Here is a 26,862-nt window from a genome sequence, read left to right on the forward strand (position 1 = left end):
AACACATTTTAAACATTCTTTTCTCCTAGTTTTTATAGATTTGGTCTCAGGACATCTAGTGCATGTTTTAGGGTTTAATACGTGGATTATGGGATGGAAAACGTCCTCCAGGTCTGCAGTGACAAACGTTCTTCTGCAGCAGATGAACAGATTTAATGACGTCAGCAGTAAAAACATTTGGACTGGCTGTGAATCTGACATCATTTCATCCTCATAAAGCTTTCTACAGTCGTCTGTCTTCATGATATCAGCCGTAAATGAATCCACGGCTCATCCTGCAGGTCAGACCAATCAATAACTCCCATCCTGACAGCTTTTATTCATTACAGCTTTAAGAGCCTCTGGAGGGGAGCATCATCATTAAACCAACAGTTTATCCACTTAGCCTGCTGCTCCACAACCACCAGAGACGCTGCATGGAGGAAGCATGCTCCAGCAGACCACCGTCAGACCCTCAGCACCTCATTTAACCTGCAGGCTCACATCCAGCAGCCCAGCAGACCTGAGGAGGCGTCTGCTCGCTTCCAGCAGCAGGATTTCACACGCAGCCATCACAAAGCGGAATAAACACCCAAATATTACTGGAAAGGCTTCAACAAAACCAAGCTACCTGCTCCAGATTTATCCTGTAGCGCCTCAAGACCAAACTGTTAGAGAAAAGTGCAGCAAAAATTCACTCTGCAAGCAAAACAACGAGTGAAAGAAGCTTTGAACTTAATGTCAGACCTGGTGTTTTAATTAATCCAGCATTTATTTACATGTACAGACAAGATGAAGATAAAACGGATAAAAAACAATCCAACAGCACTCATAGTTTGTCTTATTCTGAAGATCTGAGGGAAGTGTGGTGCTTTCACATCATAAACATTTTAAGGGACCAATAACTTTAATTAACGATATTTTGGACCATTTATAGTAATTCTGGACAAATCTTCAGACATTTTCCAATATTTTGGTACAAGATTAAAAAAAAAATCTAAAAACTGGAACCTTGTGTGGTCAAACTGTAACATCAGATTCTACTGATGTTAGAGCCTCAACAGGTGGAGAAATGTGGACCAGAGACTGGATTTTATGGATCCATCCATAGATATAAACACAGACAGGAACTTTATGGACACTAGACCAGCCTGGACTGAAAGCTTTACACCTTTCTTTCCATTTTCAAGAAGCAATAATTGAATATTGCATAACAATCATAAAAATGTCATTTCAGTCTAAAAAGTTAGAACTTCCTGACAGAAAAATATCCCTTTAAGGCTTTCAGATCCGCCCTGATCTTCACAAACCTTAGAACTATTATCAACATAACATGTTTGTCTCCCATGTACACAGTCAACCAGTCTGAGACTAAATATTTCAGTCAATTAAAGCCCATTGAAAAACAACAGTAAAGAAAATCTGAATAAATGTTTTAATTATAAAGAAGTTCTGTGATTTAGAAAACAAACCAAAACTTTTCCTCTAAACCTCCACACAAACTACCACATTAGGAGCATCTGAATGAACCAGAAACACAGAAATATTCAAAGATTCAAACTTTACAACAGAAAACATGGAAATAAACAGAAAGTTCTGAGTGTGAAAAACACGTTTGTCAGTGATGTCCTCCAGAGTCTGCTGTTCTTCTGCCTGTTAGAGACAGAAACAGAGCAGTAGGAAAAGATTTCTTGAGTTTTTAAAAAGGTTTTTCAGTCTGAATATTCACTCCACCACCAGCTGGAACTCCTCTGCCTCCTCAAACTCTGCGTTCATCCTGGCAGCCAGAACCTCCAGCTCCGTGGAGGGGATCTGCTGGACCTTCTTCCTCCTCCTCCTCTTCTCCTTCACCACGGCCACTCCGGGGATGTTCGGGTCCGGTTCAGGGAAAACCGACTCGCCGTCATCAGCCTCCAGCAGAGACGTGAAAGAGTTCAGAGACTCGGAAACCTCCAGACCTCCAGCCCTGGACTGCTCGGCTCTCCGGCCCACTTCGGGGGTCTGAAGCTTCTCGAAGCCGAATAAAGTCTCCCTGGAGTCGGGGCTGCTGAAGGACCTGTCGCTGAGCCTGCTGTAGGACCGGCGAACCTTCTGAGACCACACCAAGTCCTCTGGATCCGGCTGCGGGGGGACGGAAGCCGGCTGCGAGGGGGACGGGAGGATCGGGGACGGCATGGCGGCCTGCTTCTTCTTCCTCTTAGCCGAGGAGGAGCCGCCGCTCTCCGGGGCATGACCCGGGGTGGAGACGCTCTGCTTCTTCGTCTGGACGTCCTCCGAGCCGGTCCTCCGCCTCGGGGTGTTCTTCTGGATCCCTTCCGAGCCGGTCCTCCGCCTCGGGGTGTTTTTTCGGACGTCCTCCGAGCCGGTCCTCCGCCCCGGGGTGTTCTTCTGGACTGCCTCCGAGCCGGTCCTCCGTCCCGGGGTATTCTTTTGGACGCCCGCCGAGCCGGACCTCCGCCCCGGGGTGTTCTCCTTGTTGTGGTCCAACGGAGCGGCGGTTTTTCGGGGCGCTATCTTCCTCACGGTGATGGAGCGTTTCACCGCCACCGCCATCTTGTTGTCACTTTTAGCCTCAGCTAGCGGAGGAGAGTTTAACCGTGCTGACCGTCTCCTCTGGTTACTTGACTCCGCCATCACGTTTCCAGGCGTCCCTTCGTTCATACTAAACCTTCCCCAGTGAAACAATAAATCCTTCTTTTTGATTTTCTCTCCGGTCTTTTGATTTTCTCCCGGTCTTTACAGCTGAACGTGAACACAACCTTACACAACAGCAGCGCTCCGTTCAAAAATGCCCGCCCAAGTCGCGTGGAAAACACGACACGCCGTTTCCTGGTGACGCCAGTAGCCCGCGACAGACGTATCAAACTTTTGCTGTGTAATCCGTACAGGCGAGGCTGACAGGCGTTCTTCTTCAGAGTATTTTATAGATATTTCAGGTTTTGCGTGTTTTACACAATGGAATATCTAATCGGAATACAGGGACAGGATTTTGTCCTCGTCGCCGCCGATAATGTTGCTGCTTCCAGCATCATTCAGATGAAACACGGTATGACAGCGCGTTAGCTTAACGTTAGCCGCTCTTTGATTTAGCTTAAACCGGTAGCGTGTCTGTTTTCTGACTTCTTGGTTAATATAAATTAGGATAAAAAATAAGTGGTGTTTATAGAATTGACTTCTTACAATATACTGTCCTGTAGTATTGAACTTCTCTTACTAACTGAATGTAACTAAGCAATGTGAATGTAACTCGAGCTAGCAATGCTAATGTTAGCTAGTATGAGTTAAAGTAGCGAATCAATCTTTCTGTAGCTAGTTTTGTACAGTTTCCTTTATCAGTAGCAGCATGTGTCGTTATGCCATCATTGTGGCAGCTTTCTCTGAGTTAATCAGTGTAATTCTATATTTATTTGATAACTGAAGTCAGCACAGAGTGACTAAGCAGGGTTCAATCTGAAAGTGAAAGTCATTTCTGAGTTAACGTTGCTCACTCTGAAGTCAGTAAGTGTGCACTTAAATGGACAGAACGAAGCTTTTAACGCAGCGTGCTGATGGCATTGTGTCCTGGTTAATGGAAAAGGTTCTGAAAAAATGTAGTTTCTGCTCTGGTTAGAAAATGATCCAATTTGACTTGACTGAAATTTATCGAACTGTTCAACTTGTGATAAATTTTCAACCATGAAGTTAATTCACACTTTAAGTAAATATGGCTGAAATAAGCAATTATCTGATAGCATGAGGAGTACAGAGACACTCTTAGACCAGTAACTACTAAAAGTAACCTAAAAAGCAGCTTTCCTACAGTAGAAATCAACAAACCCTCCTAAAGCGTCTCTGTGGTTGAGTGACTGATGCATTTCATAAAGTCAGAAAAGATAAAATACTCACTCAGAAGGGCCAAAGACAAGTTATATTCTATCTGAGATCGAATCCTGACACATTTAAGCAGACTCAGAAGTTTACTTGACACCATTTGAACTTTCAAACCATTTCATTTACTCTTGAGAATCTCCTCTTTGTCATTTATTTTATATCCTTTCCTTGCAAGTGTTTGTAGCCTAACCCTTTTATACCCTTCCATCCTTAAATATGGCTTTTCGTATACACTTACCTTGTCTGCCTTTGTTTTTCTTTTTTTTTTAGTAACAGTGCTAATATAACTCTGATTGTCTTGTGCTTTCTAGGGAGTGTCGCCTGTATTCAGGGAGGGCTGTGCTGATTGATTTTTTTTTTTATCTGTGTATATATATTTAAAAATGGAATTCTAGAGCTCAGTACATGTAAAGTACTGCTGCATGTCACTGTTTCCAGTTAGAAAATGAATGACAAACAAAGTAAACGTGTTTTTATTCAGATTACACGATGCCACAGGTGAGAAGAAGGTGATGCTGGATGTCAGTTCTGCTGCAGCCTGAACATCCACAGCTCCACCATCAATAATCTCATCAACTCACAGATGTGTGACTCATTATGGCGTGATTTTAAGTCAGCGGCTCTCCACCAGCCGTTAGCTGCTGCACTTTGTTAATTCTGTTGTAGAGAACAAACGCTTTCCCCCTATGTTCAGTAGAACGGATGGAATCTAATAGTGGTTTTGTCTGTATAATTTCTGCACACAGTCAGAGAATATTTGTTCTGTACCTTTCAGACTATGACAAGATGTTCAAGCTGAGTGAGAAGATTCTGCTGCTGTGTGTGGGAGAAGCAGGAGACACGGTGCAGTTTGCAGAGTACATCCAGAAGAACGTTCAGCTGTACAAGATGAGGAACGGTGAGAACCTCGCAGATGATGACCGAGTGGTTCAGAGGGGCTTCAGAGCTCAGTAATTCACATGAAAAACTGTTTAATTTCAGTCAATATCGATGGTAAATGAGGATTCTTTAAAATATAGATCAAGAGGAAAAAAAATGTAATTTGAATTTAGCTGCTTTATTTATTGTAATAATTTTAACATGGCACTGAGAAATGCATCCAATATATGCATTTGTACACATGAATAAAATAAGTCGAGATAAAGGAATGCTGTCGTGAGAAAGTAATGAAGCCTAATTTTACATTCATAAACACTACCTGCAGTTCAACCAGAAAAATCTACAGACTTTTCTCATGTTGGTCACTAAAAGCTTCACTGGTGCACTGATTAATGCAGAGTTTTTAGTTTAATGTGGTTCATGCCAACAGTTTATTTTAACAAGAAGTTTAAATAAAACGTGTAGAATAAAATGGTTCTGATGAAATATTCCAGTTTTAAGCTCAGATTTGAGTGAAATCCTGATTGAATGGTGAATAACAACGAGGATTTCAAGTCTGACGGTTAAAAATCTGTGATTCTGTTTTTGCCGTTTCTCGCTCAGATTATTGCTGTAAATTTGGCAGTTCTGGAAAAATGAAGCGCCTTTCAAACCCAGCAGCAAATGTTTGTGTTGAGAGGATGACCAGAGTCCAGTCCAGTTTGTTTTCATAAAATCACAACTCAAAAAGTGTTCTTCAGATGGCTTTAGTTTGTACAGCCTCCTGTTTGTAAACGGGAAAAGCCTGTTAACAAGAAAATGTTTGCTTTCAATTTAGCTGCTTTAGCTTATTTATTGTAATAATTTTAGCATAGCAATGAGAAATACATACATTTATACACATGAATAAAATAAGTAAAGATGAAGGAGTGCTTTTGTCGTCTGATGATTTGTTGATGAAACTAAACTTTTCATCGTCTTCTTTCATTGCAGTTTGATTCTACAGCATTAAAGTCAAACTGTCAAACGTTCTATCAAGTTTGTTCTCTTGTTGCTGCTGATGAACCCGTTAATTCACCGGTTATCATCTTTATCGTTTGTTCACCAGGCCCCAGAAGCATAAAGCCAAAGCTGTGTCCCTGATGACGCTGTGTTCCTTGTATTTCTTAGGTTACGAACTCAGTCCAGCAGCAGCTGCAAACTTCACAAGAAAGAACCTGGCAGACTACCTTCGGAGCAGGGTAAGGGTTCTGATCTAATTAGAAATAAGATTCATCCACAGCGAAATCTGTTACTGAGAGGAAATAACCTGAAGCAGTCGTTTGTTTCTCATGAAATGATTCAGGAGAAAAATCCTGCAGTGTCTCCTTTTAAACGACTTTGTGTGAACAGAAAAGGTTTTTCTTTGTGATTCTTCAGTGATAATAAACAGCGTACAGGTAAAGGAGGTTTAATAGTTTTATGAGCAGAGAAAGTCACTTTTTCTGTTTCTGACCACACATTTTAAAACTCTCAGGACCCTCAGCCTCCAGTTTGGAGTTAGTTTTTGTCCTGTTCCCACAAACACTCTCAGAATGTGAATTTTATGTGTGTTTTACCATCCAGTACTCCACACATTCATTCTCCACTTCACTGCGTTTCTTCTTTGCTTTTTAAATTGTTGAAGTCGTTGGTTCCTGTGGGCGCTGGTCATATCTGGACGTCGTAGTTTTTTACTGTAACGGCCTCAAAGCAGCAGTCATAACCTTTATTTTGTCTGCTCCTGTTTGTTCTGCATGAAGAACCAGAGATTTGTCTATAATCGTAACTAAAATAATAGTGTTCAGGAGCTTATTTTTTGTCTAAACTTCAGACACACTTTGGTACAAAGAATTTCTTCCTTTATTCTGAATCCTCACAGTAGAAACCCAATACACCGTTATCTAACAAGCACAAGAATCCCCACAAATCTGCAGATAGTTTAATAATAATGTAGTATTATTATTCTGTACAATAGGTAGCTGATTATTAAGAACTTCTGCAGGATTAAATGTCTGTCAGGATTGAGGAAAAAAGACTAACTGTAACAGGTCAGCTTTAATACAGACACAGTGCAGAACAAACAAATGTTCAGGTATAAATCTGGGCTCATTTTAGACTGATTTAAAGTCACTCCTATATAAAAACTGAAACCTTGGTCTGGTCCAACTTTAACCATCTGGTTCTGATGTTAGAGCCTCAACAGGTGGAGAAATGTGGACCACAGACTGGTTTTTAGTAGAAACATGGATCCATCCATAGATAGAACTTTATGGAGACACTAGAGCAGCCTGGACTGGACATTTTCACATTTCTTTCCATTTTCAAAGTAATTTTGGACAATTTGTAAAAGTTTTTGACAAATTTGAAGTCATTTTGGATAGATCTGAAGTCATTCTGAGTAAATTATGAGAAACTTGACGTCTTTTTGGACAATTCTTTGAGTGTTTTTGACATTTTTCTAGTTTTAGACAAGTTTCAAGCCAAAACAGTACAACATTGGAACCTTGTCAAACACCACAGTTGTTTGAAGATTTTGCACTTTTTCCATTGTCAGGGCCCTAAAATGATTCAATAATGTCATTTTAGACGTAAATGATGTTGGTCAGGTTTCAAGTGAGTTTTGAGTCATTTTGAATTAGAGTTTTAACTAATTTTGGATATTTCTGCCTAACTTTGGACATGTTTCAAGTCATTATGGGCACATTTTTCCAAACTGCAGACAGTTTTTACTCATTTTGGACGGGTCTCTAGTTGTTTTTGGACAGTTCAGGCTATTTTTGTATTTGTCACCCTGTTAGAGACAAAAACAGGCTGACTGTAGGCAGCCAGGAAAGTCATGCAACTCTTCTTATTTTGTCATTTCTTTAAGCAGTTCCTTGTCCAAATATCCTCTGCCTGCTCCATGTTTTTTCAGCACCAGTATCTTTGTGTGTTTTCTCCGTTAACGAAACAGCAGCTAATTAATCCCATGTAGGGACGGTCAGCCTCAGCATGAAGCACATTCATCCTGGACTAATGACTGAACATACCTATAAATATTTTAATTTCTCTTTTAAATTAATTACATCCCTCCGCCAGCATTTGCAATCTCATTTAGCTGTGGGGAACAGATGATAAAATCACGGCTAATTCCAGTGAGTTAAAGTAAGAGAAACCGTACGGCTCACTTTGCTTGTCCAATTTCAAAGTGTGTTTTAGTTTCTGCTTAAAATTCACACAGAAACAGAAATTAGACGCCTGTAATGGAGCGTCTGCTGGCGTTGGCGACATGACACCGCTCCGGAGAGGTTTGACTGAAGCTCTGGTGGGAACCGATTCCCCGTTGAAACCATCCGTGTGTTTGTGTCGTTATCGGCTGCAGATGCTTTTTGACAGGAACAGGTACGTTTGTCAGCTTGTTGTGAAGTTTCACCACAACACCTGAGTCCTGCAGCTCCGTCCTGCTCCTTCCTCTGGAGATAGTAGATAAATACTTCAGATTTTATCCAACAAAACTCCTCAGTGATGTTTTGTTGGATAAAATCTGAAGTATTGAAGGTCAGAAACGTGTCTTCATGACTTAGTAAAGCTGGAGGAAGCTGATTGATCTGTTTGCTTCTTTATGCTGAAGTCATTTTGCAGTGTGTAGTTAATTTCGATTAAGTACAGAAAAAAAATAGCACATTTATAAACAATACTGCATTTAATTGCACCTTTGTCAGTTCCCTCATTTCCCTCAGCCGAGACCCCACCACACCCAGCCCAGCATCCAGTGTGTTTACCTGCAGCTCATTTGCATAAAGTAGTCTGGACTTCTGCTTTATGCAAATGAGATGCAGCGTGCAGAAATTCCACACATCCTGAAACTGTCCTCAAACATCTAAACTAGGCATCGGTGAAATAAAACCAGGACAGATTCAGATGCTGCAGATTATTTCTCACCTCAGATGCTTTCAGAAATACTTTTCCCTGAAGTGTTTTCAAAATAAAAGAGAGTTTGCTGCCGAGTTGCTGTGTTGAAAGCGCGGTCATGTGACCACGTAGCGTCCTGCTGTTGCTCCAGCGCAGTGACCGCCCATCATGCATGTGATTCTCAGATGCGACACGTTGACATGCAGGAAAAACGCATCCAGTGGACACATAGCTTTACACCGGTCACACTGATGAACACTTCAGCCCAGTAGGGGGCGCTAGTGAACCTAAAGTCTGCTTTCCAGCCATGAAGAAGACCCACAGGACAGTGAGTGACGTCAGAAAGTTTGAACAGTGAAGGAAGACGAGACGCATTGAGCTTGTTGGGAGGAAAGTTTTCTTTTAAAAACCTTCCTGATGGCAGCTTTGATGAAAGTCTGGTTGTTTTCTGCTCACCTCAATGTAAAACATGCTGCTGTTAGCACCAGAGCTAACATTAGCACCAGAGCTAACGTTAGCACCAGAGCTAACGTTAGCTACCACAGTCCTGGTAGCAGCAACATAGCGGCTCAGACTTCCTCTTTTATTATGAAAACAGTTCAGTAAAAAGTTTTTCTGAAAGCATTTGAGGCGAGAAATAATCTGCCCTGGTTTTAGTTCAGCGGCGGCTAACGGTGTAGCCATCCCATAATAGACCTCTTTAGAAGACATTGAAGTGCTTGAGTTTACAAAGAGTCTTAAACTGTTGAATATAATTGCTATAATGTCGCTGTGAGTTTGCAGTAATCTGATGAAAAATGCAGATTTTAGTTGTTTAAGTTCACGTATGTCTGTTCATCTATTCAGTCTCACCCAGCATTTATTAGAACTGAAAAACTTTACTTATTGTGTCAAATACTGATGCTTGACAAAATGTGATGAATTAATTACAAAGCCTCTAATTAATTAGATTCCATTTTTGAGTAACAAAAAATACTTAAAATGGTCAAAAATGTCAAGAGTGACTCAAGATTTCTCCAAACTTTTTCCAAAATAATAAATAGTCTAAAGTCACTCTAAAAACAGCCACAGTTAATTTAAAATGCTCCACAAAAGCTTCAGATTTGTTCAGAATGACACACAAAGTTTGTTCATAATGACTGAAAAGTCTCAAAATTTGCCAAACTGATAAAATCCCGCTGCCACTTCCTGATGCATCTAAGGGTTACTGAGGTTCTAATGAAGCCCTAATTATACGTATTGTGCAGATGATTGTACAGTTTTGCATTAATTCTGTCTCACAGAATGATAGAAGTGATCCCTCAGTCTAAGCTGATGTTACTTTAACGTCGTTGCTTCAGAGATCACTCAGCTTCTTGGTTAATCTGGTTTGTCTGGTCGTTGGTGTTTTCGTGGACGTGTGCTCGTGTTTTTCTGGTGTATCTCAGGACGTGTCAGCGTCTCCGTGCACTAATGTGTTCAGAGCGCTGCAGCCGCTGCCTGTCACAATACTGGGTGGAAATAATTACAAAAAACAATTAGTGTGGCAGAGCTGGGAATGTGGGACACAGCAGGGAGATTCAGAGGAGGAGAGGAGGTCTCTGAGGGAAACAGCACACAGAGAGAGGGAGCAGAGTGTGGGAACCAGTGGATATACATGTACACAATGAGACAACATGTACGCAACAACACACAAAAATAAGATGATGTACATCTACAGAAACACACAGAAATAAGACTGTATACATCTACAGAAACACACAGAAATAAGACAATATACATCTACAGAAACACACAGAAATAAGACAATATATACACAACAATAAGACAATATACACACAGAGAGAGGGAGCAGAGTGTGGGAACCAGTGGATATACATACATGTACAGAAACGCACAATAACACAACATACATGTACAGAAACGCACAATAACACAACATACATGTACAGAAACGCACAATAACACAACATACATCTACAGAAACGCACAATAACACAACATACATGTACAGAAACGCACAATAACACAACATACATCTACAGAAACGCACAAAAACACAACATACATGTACAGAAAACACACAATAATACAACACACAAATATAAGAAAATATACATCTTCAGAAACACACAACAATAAGACAATATACACACAGACAGCACAGAGTGTGGGAACCAGTGGACAACATACATGTACGCAAAAACACGCAAAAATAACACAATATACATACACAAACACAATAAAAATGCACGATATACATGCACACATACAAACACAAAAGCTGGATGCACACACACAAACACAGCATAAACACACAGTGAACGTGCACAGACAGAAAACAGCCTCCACCTAGCGATGGTGTGCTGCACACTGGGGGACCTATAGGACGGCTGTGTTTAGTCAAGGTTGCAGCGCTGTGCAGGAGAACATTTATATTCATGCGCTGCCATAAGCGGCCGGTGTTTGGTTGTTCTTCGTGCCTCACGGTGATGAATCTGGTTTTATGAGTGCAGATTCACTAACGCCGCGTCCTCAGGAGTGCTCAGAGAAAGTGAAGCAGCAGCAGTTTGCAGCCCACACCTTCCTGCAGCGATGCTCCGCTCACATTCATCAACCTCCAGAGTACACGGACATTTGCAAATTATGTTGTATAAACAGGTTTTATGGTGTTTTTCCCCCCAGAACATCTCCAGTATGTAGAATATGTAATGTGTCTGGTCCTCCGCTGAAGCCTCAAACTGTTTAAAATCACGTAGAAGCCATGGACGCTTTATTTAGCATCCTGAATCAGGCCTGTCATGGAGTGTTTAGCTCAATGAGATGTCTGTAAATGTGTAGTGTCAGTAGTTTGGGGCTTTGGTTGAACACGAGCATCATTATTAATCAATTTGCAGAATAATTTAGCAATTCATCTCTGAGTTTGGTCTAAAAATATTAAAAAGAAAACAAAAACAATCAGAATTATCAGATTATATTCAGAAAAACATCAACATCTCCACACTCGAAAACAAAAACTGCAGATTATGAACTGTTTTTCAATCCTTAACATGCCTAATTTTCTTTTAAATAACAGCAAGCTTATCATAAAATAGTTCTTTACTTTCACAGTGAATCAAAAAATATTTATATTAATATTTAAAAATGGAGTTCTGTACAGATTAGAGCTGTTTTTCACCGTTAGCTTGTAAATTAATGCTGTATTTTCTGATTTTGCTAGATATGTCATTTAACAACCATTGCTTTTTCCAATCCTTAATATACGTGTTTTTCCATTTCATTAATTTAAACATTAATTCAATTCTCACTCAGCTAATCATTCCAGCTCTACACGCTTAAATAGTGATAATAATGATAATAAAGGAGTGTTTTTGCAGTTAAAGGCTTCCTGAGGAATGTACTGTAATAAATATATTAAATCAGAACTTTAAAAGTCTGCCGGCGTGCAGATGAACCTTCCAGCTGAACTCTGACTCCACAGGATGGAGTAATTCCATTTGTAGATAAAATAAACAAAATAAAATGCAGATTGGCTGGAAAATGCCCGCATTCAGGAAAGTAGCTGCATATGTTGGAATGACTTTTAATTAATCAGATTAAATCACTGCACAGAGGAGATAATGATCTGCTTTTGTACATTAAATGTCCTTTTTTTCTACTTTTTCTCCATCCTGAAATCATCTTCTTACCCCGTATCTGTCTGTAATGTGCTGCCATGTCCAGAGCCTTGGGTTAGAAGCAGGCCTGATAAATTAATCAGTGCTATATGGTTAATTCTGATGGCCTTATTTCTGCAGGATAAATTACATCCTTGAGTGTGAGCTGTGCTCCCTGGTGGCTGCAGACCTCAGGGAGGTGTAGTTAGCTGCAGCCAGCAGAGCATGGAGCACAGCGAGCCAAAGCCGCCTCACAAAACAGCCCCACGTCCACAAAAACAACTCCTCTAACCTCTGGAGTCCTGCTTCCACTCCGGCTTACAGACGAGACAGAGCAGCTAGCAGAGAGTCACCTGAGGCCTGCTGCATGCAGATCAGCAACGATACGCATGAAGCTCCAGCTCAACAACAAGTTTAGGGGCATAAAGCTCTGCGTGTGCTCGCTTTACTCTCCAGCTCCGTGTTCAGAAATGTTCCAGAGACGGCTTATATTAGCAGACAGGTGGAGGGGAGATGATGCAGCACAACGCTGCTTATAAATATGACATTTGATTTTTAGACGTGGATCTGGAAGCCTCAGAGTGAATGGATGAATACGGAGACAACGTACACAGGATGAGGTTTAATGTGTTCATCTGCCAGTGTAGGAATAAGGACAGAAGAATGAAATAACAAGATTTAATTTAAAATAAAATTAAAAATAATTATATATGGCAGCAATAAAATAACTACATAAAATAACAAGATTTAATTTAAAATAAAATTAAAGAAATATTATATATATATATATATATATATATATATATATGGCAGCAATGAAATAACTAAATAAAATAACAAGATTTAATTTAAAATAAAATTAAATAAAAATAATTATATATATGGCAGCAATAAAATAACTAAATAAAATAAGATTTAATTTAATATAAAATTAAATAAAAATAATATATATGGCAGCAATAGAATAACTAAATAAAATAAGATTTAATTTAAAATAAAATTAAATAAAAATAATAATTTTATATATATGCAGCAATAAAATAACTAAATAAAATAACTAGATTTAATGTAAAATAAAAATTATACATATATGGCAGAAATAAAATAACTAGAAAGAAGAGAAAAACTTTAAAAAAAAATTTTTTTAATTGGTTTTGGCTGTTGATGTCATCCTAGAAATAAGGAAAAAGAATAATAACATAACTGTGGAAGAAAGAAGAGAAAAATAAAATAGCGACAGGAAAAAGAAGAGAAAAAATGTAATTAAATTTAAAATAAAATAATAATTGTAATAAATTAAAATATATACACACATTTATGTATGCATTACAGATATTTACACACTAGAAAATATCTGAACACAATAGTGCTAAATGGCAGCATGTGGAAGCCTCATGGTGTTCAGAATCAGCTTTAATGTCAAATATAATGAATAAAACATTAAATTAATAGAAGGAACTTTGCTGTTGGTGTCACCCAAGGAATAAAGGAAGAGAAAAATAGAATAACTATAGAAAGAAAAGGAAAAACTTTCATTACAATTTAAAATAAACGGAGATAAATTTAGAATTTAATTGAATTAAAATCCAAAAAATGAACAGTAATAGTAATAAACAAATAAATACAGCTATTTACACACTATATGAACAGAGCAGTGCTAAATGATAATTACTAGAATGAGAACATGATTGTTCTTAGTGTGTAAATAATGGACATATATGTCGGTATATTGTGTTCATTAGGGTGACATTAGAAGAAGAAGAAGCTGTTCTGGTGTCTTCTGGTTTTAGTTAACAGGAGAACGGTTTGTTTCTTCTTCTTTTTTAGAGTTTCCTGTTAGCAACAGTTAGCCTGGCTGCTGCCGCCGCTCCACAGCATCGCCCCATATGGGTTTGTAAAATATTTTGCAGCTCGGGCACACAATGGGCACAAATAATTACTGGTGCCATATTGCAGGAGGCTCCCCGGCTCCTGCACAGATGAACAATTAATACAGCAGATTGAGGAGAAATGCCAATAAAGGGAACACGCCCCGGGGCAGGTGCAGAACAGGAAGGAAGGAGGGGAGCTGGAACCAGCACCGTTTGGGAGGATTTCTCAGCAGCATGACCTTAATTTGAGTCACAACTAAAGCTGCTTCTTTGCCCACTACTGTTTGACATTTAGTTTGTCAGAACATCCATACCGCTCCTAAATGAAGACGTCTTCCTGTGGAGTTGTCAAGCAAACTTCTGCCATGTCGCGCACGTTATCTATGAAGCGATTTTAACCTGGCAGCTTGGAGTGATCAGGATAGAAGAAGACAGAAAGTAAAGCTCAAAGAAGAAACAGAAATCAAGAAAATGGAGAGAAGTCTGATCCGAAGAGTTTCTTTTGTTTTCAGTCATGTTTGTGTTTGGAAACAGCTGATGAGTTAGAACATTTTAGGGAAACGTGTTCCTGTCTTTCTTTAACCCTCGGGTCGTCCTGCAGGTCAAAATTAACCCGTTTTAAAGTTTGAAAATGTGGGAAAAAAAACTTTTTCACAGTGAAACTTCTGAACATTTTTGGAAATTTTTGAACATTTTTTGGTGGAAAAATGAAATAGAAAAAAATGTTTCTTTGAGAACATTCACATAAAAATACCAAAATCCAGTGAAATTCTCTGGATTTTAGTTGATTTTTATGTGAATGTTCTGATAGAAAATGTTAGAAATTTTACTGATGTATATGGAATCACTTTAGGTATTTTTAGGATTCTTAATGGAAGATTTTTACTACCGGTAATTTAAAAAAAAAATTTACAAGAATTTTCTTGCCAAATTTGGGAAATCTTTTTTAAAATAAGACTTTTAAGGAATTATTGGAATTTTCTTCCTGAAGGTTTTGCAAATTTTTAGAAATTTGTGGGAATTTTTTTTGCTGAATTTTTGGATTTTTTTTCAGACGAGGAAACAATATTTTTTGGTGGCTGTAAATGAGGACAACAGGAGGGTTCAGTAAAGTTTATTCATAAAGTATCTTTCACAGACACACAAAGTGCTTTACAACAGTAATAAAACAAGGATAAAAGTACAATGATACAGGTAATAAACGGTTTAAGCAGAGGAGCAGCAGCTAAAGTACAGAGCATGAAAACCAGTAAATAAAGTAAAGTAAAGCAGCTACAGATCAACTAAAAGCTTGTCACAAAACGTAAAGATCCACTTCATGTCCAAAAAACTGTTTGCAAGATTTCACTTTTATCGTTTCTTTTATATTTTTCTAATGCGATGATTCAAAATGCGTCACATGAACACGGCTAATATGAAGCTAATGCTAGAAGCTGGTTAGCTTAGCGTAGCATCACAGGCTGGAAACGGGTGGAACCAGCTCACCTGGTTCGGTTCTGTGGTTTCCAAACCTGCCGATGAATCTGCTGGATCTCCTCTGGCTAATTAGCCAGCAAAGCGGCAGGAAATTGATTCGTTTTGACCTAAAAATGTCACGTTTCCTTTATCTTGAAATTACAGCACAGTGACTAGGCTAGCAGCTAACAGCGCAGTCTGGAAAGCTAACAGAAAATGCTTTAAATGTGGGTCTTCTTGGGCAGTAACAGTGATAGAACATGACAGATCAGCCGGACACAAAGTGTTATTGATGGGACAGCAAACAGCAGAGTGTCCTCTGACGTACATATCGACCAGTGATGCTCAGCTGTAGCTCTGCACACGTTTCTGCTGAACGTTGTTGGTGTGAGCGAGTGAATGCAGACGTCACACGTACAGATTCCATTTAAAACTCTAACAGTGAACCACATGTTGTTCTCTCAGTGCAGCTCTGTAGTTTTAGTTCTTTCAGGCCAACCAGAGTGAAGATGCTCCTCTGTCTGTACAGTTAGCATGACTGCTCAGACCAAATAAAAATAAAAGCTCCTCGGTTGTTTTAATTCAGCAGATGTCCAACCAAACTGTTGTCAGGGTTTAAACTCCTGCTGGAAGTTTTTCGTCCACATTTCAGCCAGCAAACCGTAGCAGCTCTTTATAAAAAGCACAGACTTGGTGTGAACATCTGTATTAAAGGGACACGTTCTATGGTGCTGTGATTTCTGATCAATAACTAATAAACTAATGCTGCATTTCTGACTTATGAGGGAATGAGCAGCCTTGGAGGAGGACTGATCTGGTTTCATGTTTTCTCTCTTGCTTTATTTAAAATTTAGCTGCGTAGCTTGTTGACTTTAATTCTTTAGATTGTCCAAACAGTTGTCATGTTTTGAGGCTGATATATGAATGAACTATTATTAATAATAGTAACTATCAGGTATAAATCATTTCCTTTATTACTAATGTTCAGTATCGTCCCTGAGGTCCTCTACATTGTTGGATCTGTACCTAAACTGTTCCTTTTCTGATTATTTTGCATGTTTTTTTCTGCCAGATTTGAGTTTTTTGTCACAATTTCACCTGTTTTGTGGTAATTCTGTTCCTTTTTGTCGTACATTTGGGTTTTTTCTTGGCATATTTGAACCTTTGAAGGTAATTTTGGCTCTTTTTGCTGTGATTTTGTGTCTTTTTGTGGTAATTGTGGCTATTTTTTGTGTTTATTTTGCATGTTTTTGTGCCAAATTTGAGTTTTTGTAGCAATTTCACTTGTTTTGTGTTAATTTTATCCTTTTGGTGGTAGTTTTGGTCCTTTTCGTGGTGAATTAGGGTTTTTTCCCGGCATATTTGAATCTTTCAGGGTAGTTTTGTCTCTCTTTGAGGTGATTTTTGTCTTTTTGTGGTAATTTTGGGCCCTTTTTGTGGTTATTTTGCATGTGTTTTTGTGTTGAATTTCAATTTTTATTGCAATTTCACCTGTTTTGTGGTCCTTTTGGTACTTTTTGTGGTAAATTTTGCATTTTTTGTTGGCATATTTGAACTTTTCAGGATAATTTTGTGATTTTGTAAGTTTTTTTTTGTGGCAAACTTAAGTTTTGTTGCATTTTTTCCCTGTTTTGTGGAGATTTTGGTGCTTCTTGAAATGATTTGGGGTATTTTTCCTGACATGTGTGAACCTTTCAGGGTAGTTTTGGCTCTTTTTGGTGTGATTTTGTGTCCTTTTGTGATAATTTTGGCCGTTTTTGTGGTGATTCTCCTCTTTTTTGATGTTTTGGTTTCTTTTTTTGTTTTTACCAGAAGGTCAAATGTCGTCCTAAAATCCATCCCATAATGTCCCATGTCTATCTGCCTTGTTTCCGTTGTTCGTGCAGCCCCAGACTGTCTTGAGTTTGTGTTTGTGTTGTGGATGTGGAGGTGAAGCTTTGTTTGGCTGTGAGCAGTCACTGTGGGGGAGAAATAAAGCATATGATGCACTGTTTGCATGTGAAGCTGGGTGTGAGTTCAGGTGGTGGGTTAACAAGGCTCTTATTTTCTTGTTAGTGTAGCACTGAGGTGGCTGTGAGGCGGTGGGGGTGATGCCACTGGGGATGGTACAGATTCACGCCCAACAAACACTTCTCACTTCACATGTTTGTGTGCATTTGTCGCTAACACCCCCCCACACCGGCACTGCTCCACGGGGAGCAGAGAGCGGCGATGCCCTGGTGGCAAACGGAGCCCACACCATCAGGAAGCAGCTGAACCAGAGGGCAGGCGGAGCTCAGCACTGAATCACTGTCAGCCAGATACTTCTGCTTCTCCTGGTGCTTTTTAAGCACAAACACCATCAACCAGAGGGTCCAACATGAGGCCCGTGGACCAAAAGCGGTCCTCCAGAGGGTCCGACATGAGGCCCGTGGTCCAAAAGCGGTCCTCCAGAGGGTCCGACATGAGGCCAATGGACCAAAAGTGGTCCTCCAGAGGGTCCGACATGAGGCCCGTGGACCAAAAGCGGTCCTCCAGAGGGTCCGACATGAGGCCCGTGGACCAAAAGTGGTCCTCCAGAGGGTCCGACATGAGGCCCGTGGACCAAAAGCGGTCCTCCAGAGGGTCCGACATGAGGCCCGTGGACCAAAAGCGGTCCTCCAGAGGGTCCGACATGAGGCCAATGGACCAAAAGTGGTCCTCCAGAGGGTCCGACATGAGGCCCGTGGACCAAAAGCGGTCCTCCAGAGGGTCCGACATGAGGCCCGTGGACCAAAAGTGGTCCTCCAGAGGGTCCGACATGAGGCCCGTGGACCAAAAGCGGTCCTCCAGAGGGTCCGACATGAGGCCCGTGGACCAAAAGCGGTCCTCCAGAGGGTCCGACATGAGGCCCGTGGACCAAAAGCGGTCCTCCAGAGGGTCCGACATGAGGCCAATGGACCAAAAGTGGTCCTCCAGAGGGTCCGACATGAGGCCCGTGGACCAAAAGCGGTCCTCCAGAGGGTCCGACATGAGGCCCGTGGACCAAAAGTGGTCCAACATGTGGCCCGTGGTCCAAAAGTGGTCCTCCAGAGGGTCCGACGTGAGGCCCGTGGACCAAAAGTGGTCCAACATGAGGCCCGTGGTCCAAAAGTGGTCCAACATGAGGCCCGTGGTCCAAAAGTGGTCCAACATGAGGCCCGTGGTCCAAAAGTGGTCCAACATGAGGCCCGTGGTCCAACATGAGGCCCGTGGACCAAAAGTGGTCCTCCAGAGGGTCCGACGTGAGGCCCGTGGACCAAAAGCGGTCCTCCAGAGGGTCCGACGTGAGGCCCGTGGACCAAAAGCGGTCCTCCAGAGGGTCCGACGTGAGGCCCGTGGACCAAAAGCGGTCCTCCAGAGGGTCCGACGTGAGGCCCGTGGACCAAAAGCGGTCCTCCAGAGGGTCCGACGTGAGGCCCGTGGACCAAAAGCGGTCCTCCAGAGGGTCCGACGTGAGGCCCGTGGACCAAAAGCGGTCCTCCAGAGGGTCCGACATGAGGCCCGTGGACCAAAAGCGGTCCTCCAGAGGGTCCGACATGAGGCCCGTGGACCAAAAGCGGTCCTCCAGAGGGTCCAACATGAGGCCAATGGACCAAAAGCGGTCCTCCAGAGGGTCCGACATGAGGCCCGTGGACCAAAAGCGGTCCTCCAGAGGGTCCGACATGAGGCCCGTGGACCAAAAGCGGTCCTCCAGAGGGTCCGACATGAGGCCCGTGGACCAAAAGCGGTCCTCCAGAGGGTCCGACATGAGGCCAATGGACCAAAAGCGGTCCTCCAGAGGGTCCGACATGAGGCCCGTGGACCAAAAGCGGTCCTCCAGAGGGTCCGACATGAGGCCCGTGGACCAAAAGCGGTCCTCCAGAGGGTCCGACATGAGGCCCGTGGACCAAAAGCGGTCCTCCAGAGGGTCCGACATGAGGCCCGTGGTCCAAAAGCGGTCCTCCAGAGGGTCCGACATGAGGCCAATGGACCAAAAGTGGTCCTCCAGAGGGTCCGACATGAGGCCCGTGGACCAAAAGCGGTCCTCCAGAGGGTCCGACATGAGGCCCGTGGACCAAAAGTGGTCCAACATGAGGCCCGTGGTCCAAAAGTGGTCCTCCAGAGGGTCCGACGTGAGGCCCGTGGACCAAAAGTGGTCCAACATGAGGCCCGTGGTCCAAAAGTGGTCCAACATGAGGCCCGTGGTCCAAAAGTGGTCCAACATGAGGCCCGTGGTCCAAAAGTGGTCCAACATGAGGCCCGTGGTCCAACATGAGGCCCGTGGACCAAAAGTGGTCCTCCAGAGGGTCCGACGTGAGGCCCGTGGACCAAAAGCGGTCCTCCAGAGGGTCCGACGTGAGGCCCGTGGACCAAAAGCGGTCCTCCAGAGGGTCCGACGTGAGGCCCGTGGACCAAAAGCGGTCCTCCAGAGGGTCCGACGTGAGGCCCGTGGACCAAAAGCGGTCCTCCAGAGGGTCCGACGTGAGGCCCGTGGACCAAAAGCGGTCCTCCAGAGGGTCCGACGTGAGGCCCGTGGACCAAAAGCGGTCCTCCAGAGGGTCCGACGTGAGGCCCGTGGACCAAAAGCGGTCCTCCAGAGGGTCCAACGTGAGGCCCGTGGACCAAAAGCGGTCCTCCAGAGGGTCCAACATGAGGCCCGTGGACCAAAAGCGGTCCTCCAGAGGGTCCAACATGAGGCCCGTGGACCAAAAGCGGTCCTCCAGAGGGTCCAACATGAGGCCCGTGGACCAAAAGCGGTCCTCCAGAGGGTCCAACATGAGGCCAGTGGTCCAAAAGTGGTCCTCCAGAGGGTCCAATCCGGCCCTCAAAGTGTAAAAATTCCAGAGAAGACATTAACTGCAGATTGTAAATCAGTAAAACTATAAATTTAAAATCAGTTCTAAACCATGACAAGTTGTTTGGATCAGAAAGTAAAATATTAGATTGTTCTTTGTTCAGTTTTTTGTCTTTTTTTGTCTGACTTTTGTTGCTTTTCTCATGTTTTTGTTGCTTTGTTTCCTTTTTGTCTCGTTTGTTTACTTTTTGACTTTCTTTCTCACTTCTGTCATTTTGCGTCTCATTTTTGTAATATTTTGTCCTGTTTTTGTTGGTTTTGTCTTTTGTCCGACTTGTTTTTGTTTTTTTTTGTCATGTTATGTCTGGTTTTTGGAATATTTTGTCTTATTGTTGTTTTTATGTCTGACTTTTGTCTCATGTTTTTGTAGTTTTTGTCTCGTTTGTGTCATTTTTTGTCCATTAGTGGTTGAAGTGGGTAAACTGCTGTGCATGATGTTGTCAGAAGGTGGCGCTATAGACTCTGTTAGCTGGAATAAACAGTAGAAGAAGCAGCATGAACCAGGATGAAATATTTCAGTTTTTCTTGTAGCTTTTTAATCAGTCGGACATTTAGGGCAGAGGTTGTTTTGAAATTGTCAAACCGTCGACTTCAGAGGATTTTAATGTAACGAGACAACCAGGAGAGAAAGTTTTCTTTCTGCAGGAAGAGGCTACGAGCGGTAAAGATGTAATTTAAAAAGAGACGGGGGCTGGTGGGGGGCTTCAGAAGATTTAATGAGCCCTGGTGTTACTGAGGAGGAGGAGGAAGAAGAGGAGGAGGAGGAGGAACAAGAAGAGGAGGAGGAGGAACAAGAAGAGGAGGAGGAGGAACAAGAAGAGGAGGAGGAGGAACAAGAAGAGGAGGAGGAGGAACAAGAAGAGGAGAAGGAGGAACAAGAAGAGGAGGAACAAGAAGAGGAGGAAGAGGAGGAACAAGAAGAGGAGGAACAAGAAGAAGAGGAGGAACAAGAAGAGGAGGAACAAGAAGAGGAGGAACAAGAAGAGGAGGAACAAGAAGAGGAGGAACAAGAAGAGAAGGAAGAGGAGGAACAAGAAGAGGAGGAAGAGGAGGAACAAGAAGAGGAACAAGAAGAAGAGGAGGAGGAGGAACAAGGAGGACTAACAATGCGACATAGACCACCTCCTCAGTCAGGTTAATGAGGTGTAGTTCTGAATGTCAGGTTCTCTGCTGTCACGTGTTCATTTATAGGATGAATGCATCTATTTGGTCAGAATCTCACTTACCTGACTGGTTCTATTTTAATATTTGGTGTCGGCTCCAGAAACAAACATGTTGGTAGACAGATGCTGAATTTCTGCCTTTTAATGGACTTTTTGTGAACCACAGCTTCATCTGTCCAGCAGGTAGAACCATGATATTCAGGAGGAGCTCTTTCTGACATAGCTGAACCTTTCAGGGTAGTTTTGGTTCTTTTGGGGGTGATTCTGTGTGTTTTTGTGGTAATTTTCCGTTTTTTGTGCCAAATTTGAGTTTTATTGTAATTTCACCTGTTTTATGGTAATTCTTCTCTCTTTTGTGGTAATTTTGGTCCTCTCTGTAGTGATCTTGGATGTTTTTCTCAGCATTTTTGTACCTTTCCAGGCAGTTTTGCTCCTTTCTGTGGTGATTTTGTGTGTTTTTCCTGTCATATTTGAACCTTACAGGGTAAATTTGACTATTTTTGTGGTCATTTTGGCCGTTTTGTGGTGATTTTCCAGCTTTTTTTAGTTATTTTAGTTTCAGTTTTTCCTCAGAATGTCCTGGTTCTGTCTGCTGGACTGATGAAGTTCAGAAAAAGTTCATTAAAGTGATAAATCTGGACCTTCCTCTGTGGACTGTGGACAGATCCACAGTATGAAGGTAGAAGTTTCCAGTAAACATCCTGAAGTTTGTGTAGATAAAGAATGAGCTGGTTGTGAGGAGGTTTGTTGTGCCGTTGTGTTTTTGTTTGTTTGTTCCGTGGCTTCATATGGTGGTGTTTTGTGTCTCCAGACTCCGTACCACGTCAACCTGCTGCTGGCCGGCTTCGATGACACCGACGGGCCGGGTCTCTACTACATGGACTACCTGTCCTCTCTGGCCAAGGCGCCGTTCGCTGCCCACGGATACGGAGCCTTCCTCACCCTGTCCATCCTCGACAGATACTACCGACCAGGTCAGTCACATGAAAGCTTTTCTGTCCCCAGGGGGCAATTAACAAGGGCAACAATCATGGAAGAAATTAGAGATAAGTAACATAAATAAAACAAATAGCACAAAAAGTAAAATAAGAACAGAAATAGAATGAAAAGGAAAAATACAACTTAGTGACACTAATATGAAGAGGATGAAGTGTGCAGAGCTGTTACATTCAGTTATTTCACTTACTGATAATTACACAAGAAATAAAAGTGGTCAAGATGTCTGAAAGTGACAAAAATAACTGTTATAAATAAAATTAGTTTTGAATGAAATTTAACTAAAATGAAAGTGACTAAAACTGGTCATAAATGCATTTTAAAATGGTTAAAATGACTAAAACTGGTCATAAATGCATTTTAAAATGGTTAAAATGACTAAAACTGGTCATAAATGCATTTTAAAATGGTTAAAATGACTAAAACTGGACATAAATGCATTTTAAAATGGTTAAAATGACTAAAACTGGACATAAATGCATTTTAAAATGGTAAAAATGACTAAAACTGGACATAAATGCATTTTAAAATGGTTAAAATGACTAAAACTGGTCATGAATACATTTTAAAATGGTTAAAATGACTAAAACTGGTCATAAATACATTTTAAAATGGTTAAAATGACTAAAACTGGTCATAAATACATTTTAAAATGGTTATGACTAAAACTGGTCATGAATGCATATTAAAATGGTTAAAATGACTAAAACTGGTCATGAATGCATTTTAAAATGGTTATGACTAAAACTGGTCATGAATGCATATTAAAATGGTTAAAATGACTAAAACTGGTCATGAATGCATTTTAAAATGGTTAAAATGACTAAAACTGGTCATAAATACATTTTAAAATGGTTAAAATGACTAAAACTGGTCATAAATACATTTTAAAATGGTTAAAATGACTAAAACTGGACATAAATGCATTTTAAAATGGTTAAAATGACTAAAACTGGTCATAAATACATTTTAAAATGGTTAAAATGACTAAAACTGGTCATGAATGCATTTTAAAATGGTTATGACAAACTGGTCATGAATGCATATTAAAATGGTTAAAATGACTAAAACTGGTCATGAATGCATTTTAAAATGGTTAAAATGACTAAAACTGGTCATAAATACATTTTAAAATGGTTAAAATGACTAAAACTGGTCATAAATGCATTTTAAAATGGTTAAAATGACTAAAACTGGTCATAAATGCATTTTAAAATGGTTAAAATGACTAAAACTGGTCATAAATACATTTTAAAATGGTTAAAATGACAAACTGGTCATGAATGCATTTTAAAATGGTTAAAATGACTAAAACTGGTCATGAATACATTTTAAAATGGTTAAAATGACTAAAACTGGTCATAAATACATTTTAAAATGGTTAAAATGACTAAAACTGGTCATAAATGCATTTTAAAATGGTTAAAATGACTAAAACTGGTCATAAATACATTTTAAAATGGTTAAAATGACTAAAACTGGTCATGAATGCATTTTAAAATGGTTAAAATGACTAAAACTGGTCCAGAATGAATCATAATTTGGTTGTAAAACTGGTTGTGAATGAATCAAAATGATGTAGAAATGTCTAAATGTGGTCTTTGCTGCAGATCTGACTGAAAGTGGTCCAAAATAAATAAATATTCTGCTTTTTGCTGCAGATCTGACGCGAGACGAAGCCGTGGATCTGCTGAAGAAATGCATTGAGGAGGTGAGTTCAGGCAGCTTCCATCATGTTTAATGTTCTTTGGAATGTCAGTTATGTACATGGAGTTTTAGATGTTTTGTTTTCCATAGTTTACTGGTTACCTCCGCCAGGAAGTTATGTAATCACCAGAGTCTGTCCGTCCGTCCGTCCGTCCGTCCGTCCGTCCGTCCGTCCGTCCGTCCGTCCGTCCGTCCGTCCGTCTGTCCGTGTGTGTGTCTGTCTGTCTGTTAACAGCATAACTCAAAAAGTCATGGACGGATTTTCACCAAATTTTTACAGGATGTCCGGAAGAGCACGAGTAAGAATCGATTAGATTTTGGAGGTGATCCGAATCACCGTCTGGATCCAGGAATGCTTTGAAGGTCGAAGGACAATTGAGATATGGCCGAAATTCTCAAAATCTGCTCTGGTCAGAGTGAGTGACGTCACTAGCTAAAGTGAAGGAGAGGTGAAAAATCCGCCTGAAACTTTCACGATCGAATCGCTCTCACGACCAAACGACAAGTATTAGGAGAATGAAATTTGGTCAGATTGTAAACAATTTACCTGGGATTCAAATGAATCCAAGTTTGAAGACCTAGCTCTTTCTGAAGTGAAATGGCAGGCAGCAGTTTACAGCAAAGTCGCACCCTTCTCTCCATAGGCACCAATGTAAACTGAATCATCTGCCTAATGGAGGGACAGTGTTTTTGAAATCGCTGTCGCTCGGTCATTTCTCACAATATTTGGAAAATAATCACATTTCTGGTTAGCCACAGCCTTCCTCTCACTCACGGTCATTTCACTTTTCACCTGGGATTAACGGTTAGCCCGTAAGGACCGGCAGAACGTGACGTTGCGCTCCCGTTCAGAACCACTGCTGTCAGGAGCATGTCTGCCACTGAAGAAGGCGGCATAAAGACTTGTCAGTATGTGTCTCTCATAGCTCAGCGCACTGAGCTGTCGCCTTTGGTGCAGGCGGTCTGGGTTCGAACCCCGGTGGTGACATTTTCCTGCCCATCTTCCATTTTTTCTCTAAGTGATGTTTTATGACGTGCTTACTCATACTTTCACCTACAGACTTCATTTCAGTCTTAAAAAAACCCAAAATCTCTTCTTTTCAGGCATGTATATATTGTGATGGTGGGATTTATGGTTTTCCATACAGAAAATCCAAAAACCCCTGGCTTCAGCAAAAAACAAAAAAACCCTCTCAGAACATGTGCTACAGTGCCACACAGGCCTCACTAGGTTTTAAGGACAGGGGGGCTTAGCCCCCAGGTGATGCATAGGCTGTGAACACAAATTTCATTTCAGATCACCTCCAAAATCTAATCGATTCTTACTCGTGCTCTTCCGGACATCCTGTAAAAATTTGGTGAAATCCGTCCATGACTTTTTGAGTTATGCTGTTAACAGACAGACAGACACACAGACACACACACACACACACACACACACACACACACACACACACACACACACACACACACACAGAGACGGACAGACAGACACACACAGACAGACAGACAGACAGACAGACACACACACACAGACAGACAGACAGACACACACACACACAGACGGACAGACAGACAAGCGGGATGGCGGAGGTATGCGCTCTCCGAGTGCTTTTCTAGTTTTTTATTAGTTTTATTAGTTTATGGTGATTCCGTTTACATGTTAAAAAATAAAGTTCATGTTGCACAACCAGACAAAAAAACACCAATTAAAAGATGGAAAATAAGCATTTCATAGAAATACAGTAATTGTCTAATTAATATCATTTCTAGTGAGAACTTTACATATTATGTGGTTTTTAATGCTTATTGACGATTATTTACACAATCCCACGTATAAAAACATGAATTTTACAGATATCAGTTTGAAATTAGGAAGGAAAATTCTGTCACTTTTTAAGGAACTTGGTGAAGTCTTCCAGATAAATAATTTCATTGACTTCAGCTTGAGGTCATGTTATGTCAGATCAATCAGTTTAGCTTTGCTCCTCATTAATGGTCACTTGATCTTCATCCGTGGGTCTGTTTGCAGCGTCTAAACACCGGCTTTGTCTTCTCCTCTGCAGCTCAACAGACGCTTCATCCTGAACCTCCCCTCCTTCACCGTCCGGCTGATTGACAAGGAGGGCATCCATGACCTGGAGAAGCTCACCCTGGGCTCCAAGTGACCGCCGACGCTCCCCAGCAGCCCTCTGTGTTTTTTATTCTACCGCTGACCTCCTGTTCCTTCTGTTCCAATAAAACATGACACACAGCCTGCTTTGGTCCCTGTGGTCCTTTACTGCTGCACTCATCTCAAGAACAAGAACAAGAAGAAGAACCTCTGGCTCTGTGCTGCTGCTCACTCACACGGCTTCTGGGGAACAAACACGGCTCGGTCACGTGTGATCAAACACGCGTGACCCAGCTGTGTTTCATTTCAACATGAGAAGGAAAAGTTCTCTCATGTTTTAGTTACAGTAAAAAAAAAAAAAAAACAGTGTACAACCAGGGGCGGATCCAGATTAGTTTTAGTGGGGGGGGGGGCAGGCACTGAAAAGTTATAAGAAAAAATGAAAGCTGCTACTGACCTCACTGTTACA

At 41.3% G+C, this 26,862-nt stretch overlaps 2 protein-coding genes across 2 annotated transcripts; one reads left to right on the top strand and one right to left on the bottom strand.

The window, feature by feature from the left end:
- Positions 1–714: 714 nt before the first annotated feature.
- On the bottom strand, positions 715–2,783 carry cdca5 (cell division cycle associated 5). Its single transcript, XM_051955916.1, has one exon. The coding sequence runs from the start codon at positions 2,638–2,640 to the stop codon at positions 1,705–1,707; it is 936 nt and encodes a 311-aa protein (XP_051811876.1). The 5' UTR covers positions 2,641–2,783; the 3' UTR covers positions 715–1,704.
- Positions 2,784–2,818: 35 nt separating this feature from the next.
- psmb2 (proteasome 20S subunit beta 2) lies at positions 2,819–26,539 on the top strand. The gene is made up of 6 exons (XM_022216299.2): positions 2,819–3,025; positions 4,625–4,747; positions 5,878–5,948; positions 22,389–22,551; positions 24,235–24,284; positions 26,347–26,539. Exons 1-6 carry the CDS (start codon positions 2,935–2,937, stop codon positions 26,446–26,448), a joined length of 600 nt encoding a protein of 199 aa, XP_022071991.1. The 5' UTR covers positions 2,819–2,934; the 3' UTR covers positions 26,449–26,539.
- The last annotated feature ends 323 nt before the right edge of the window (positions 26,540–26,862 follow it).

This window comes from Acanthochromis polyacanthus, chromosome 11, assembly GCF_021347895.1.
Source record: "Acanthochromis polyacanthus isolate Apoly-LR-REF ecotype Palm Island chromosome 11, KAUST_Apoly_ChrSc, whole genome shotgun sequence".
NCBI classification, from domain to species: domain Eukaryota; kingdom Metazoa; phylum Chordata; class Actinopteri; family Pomacentridae; genus Acanthochromis; species Acanthochromis polyacanthus.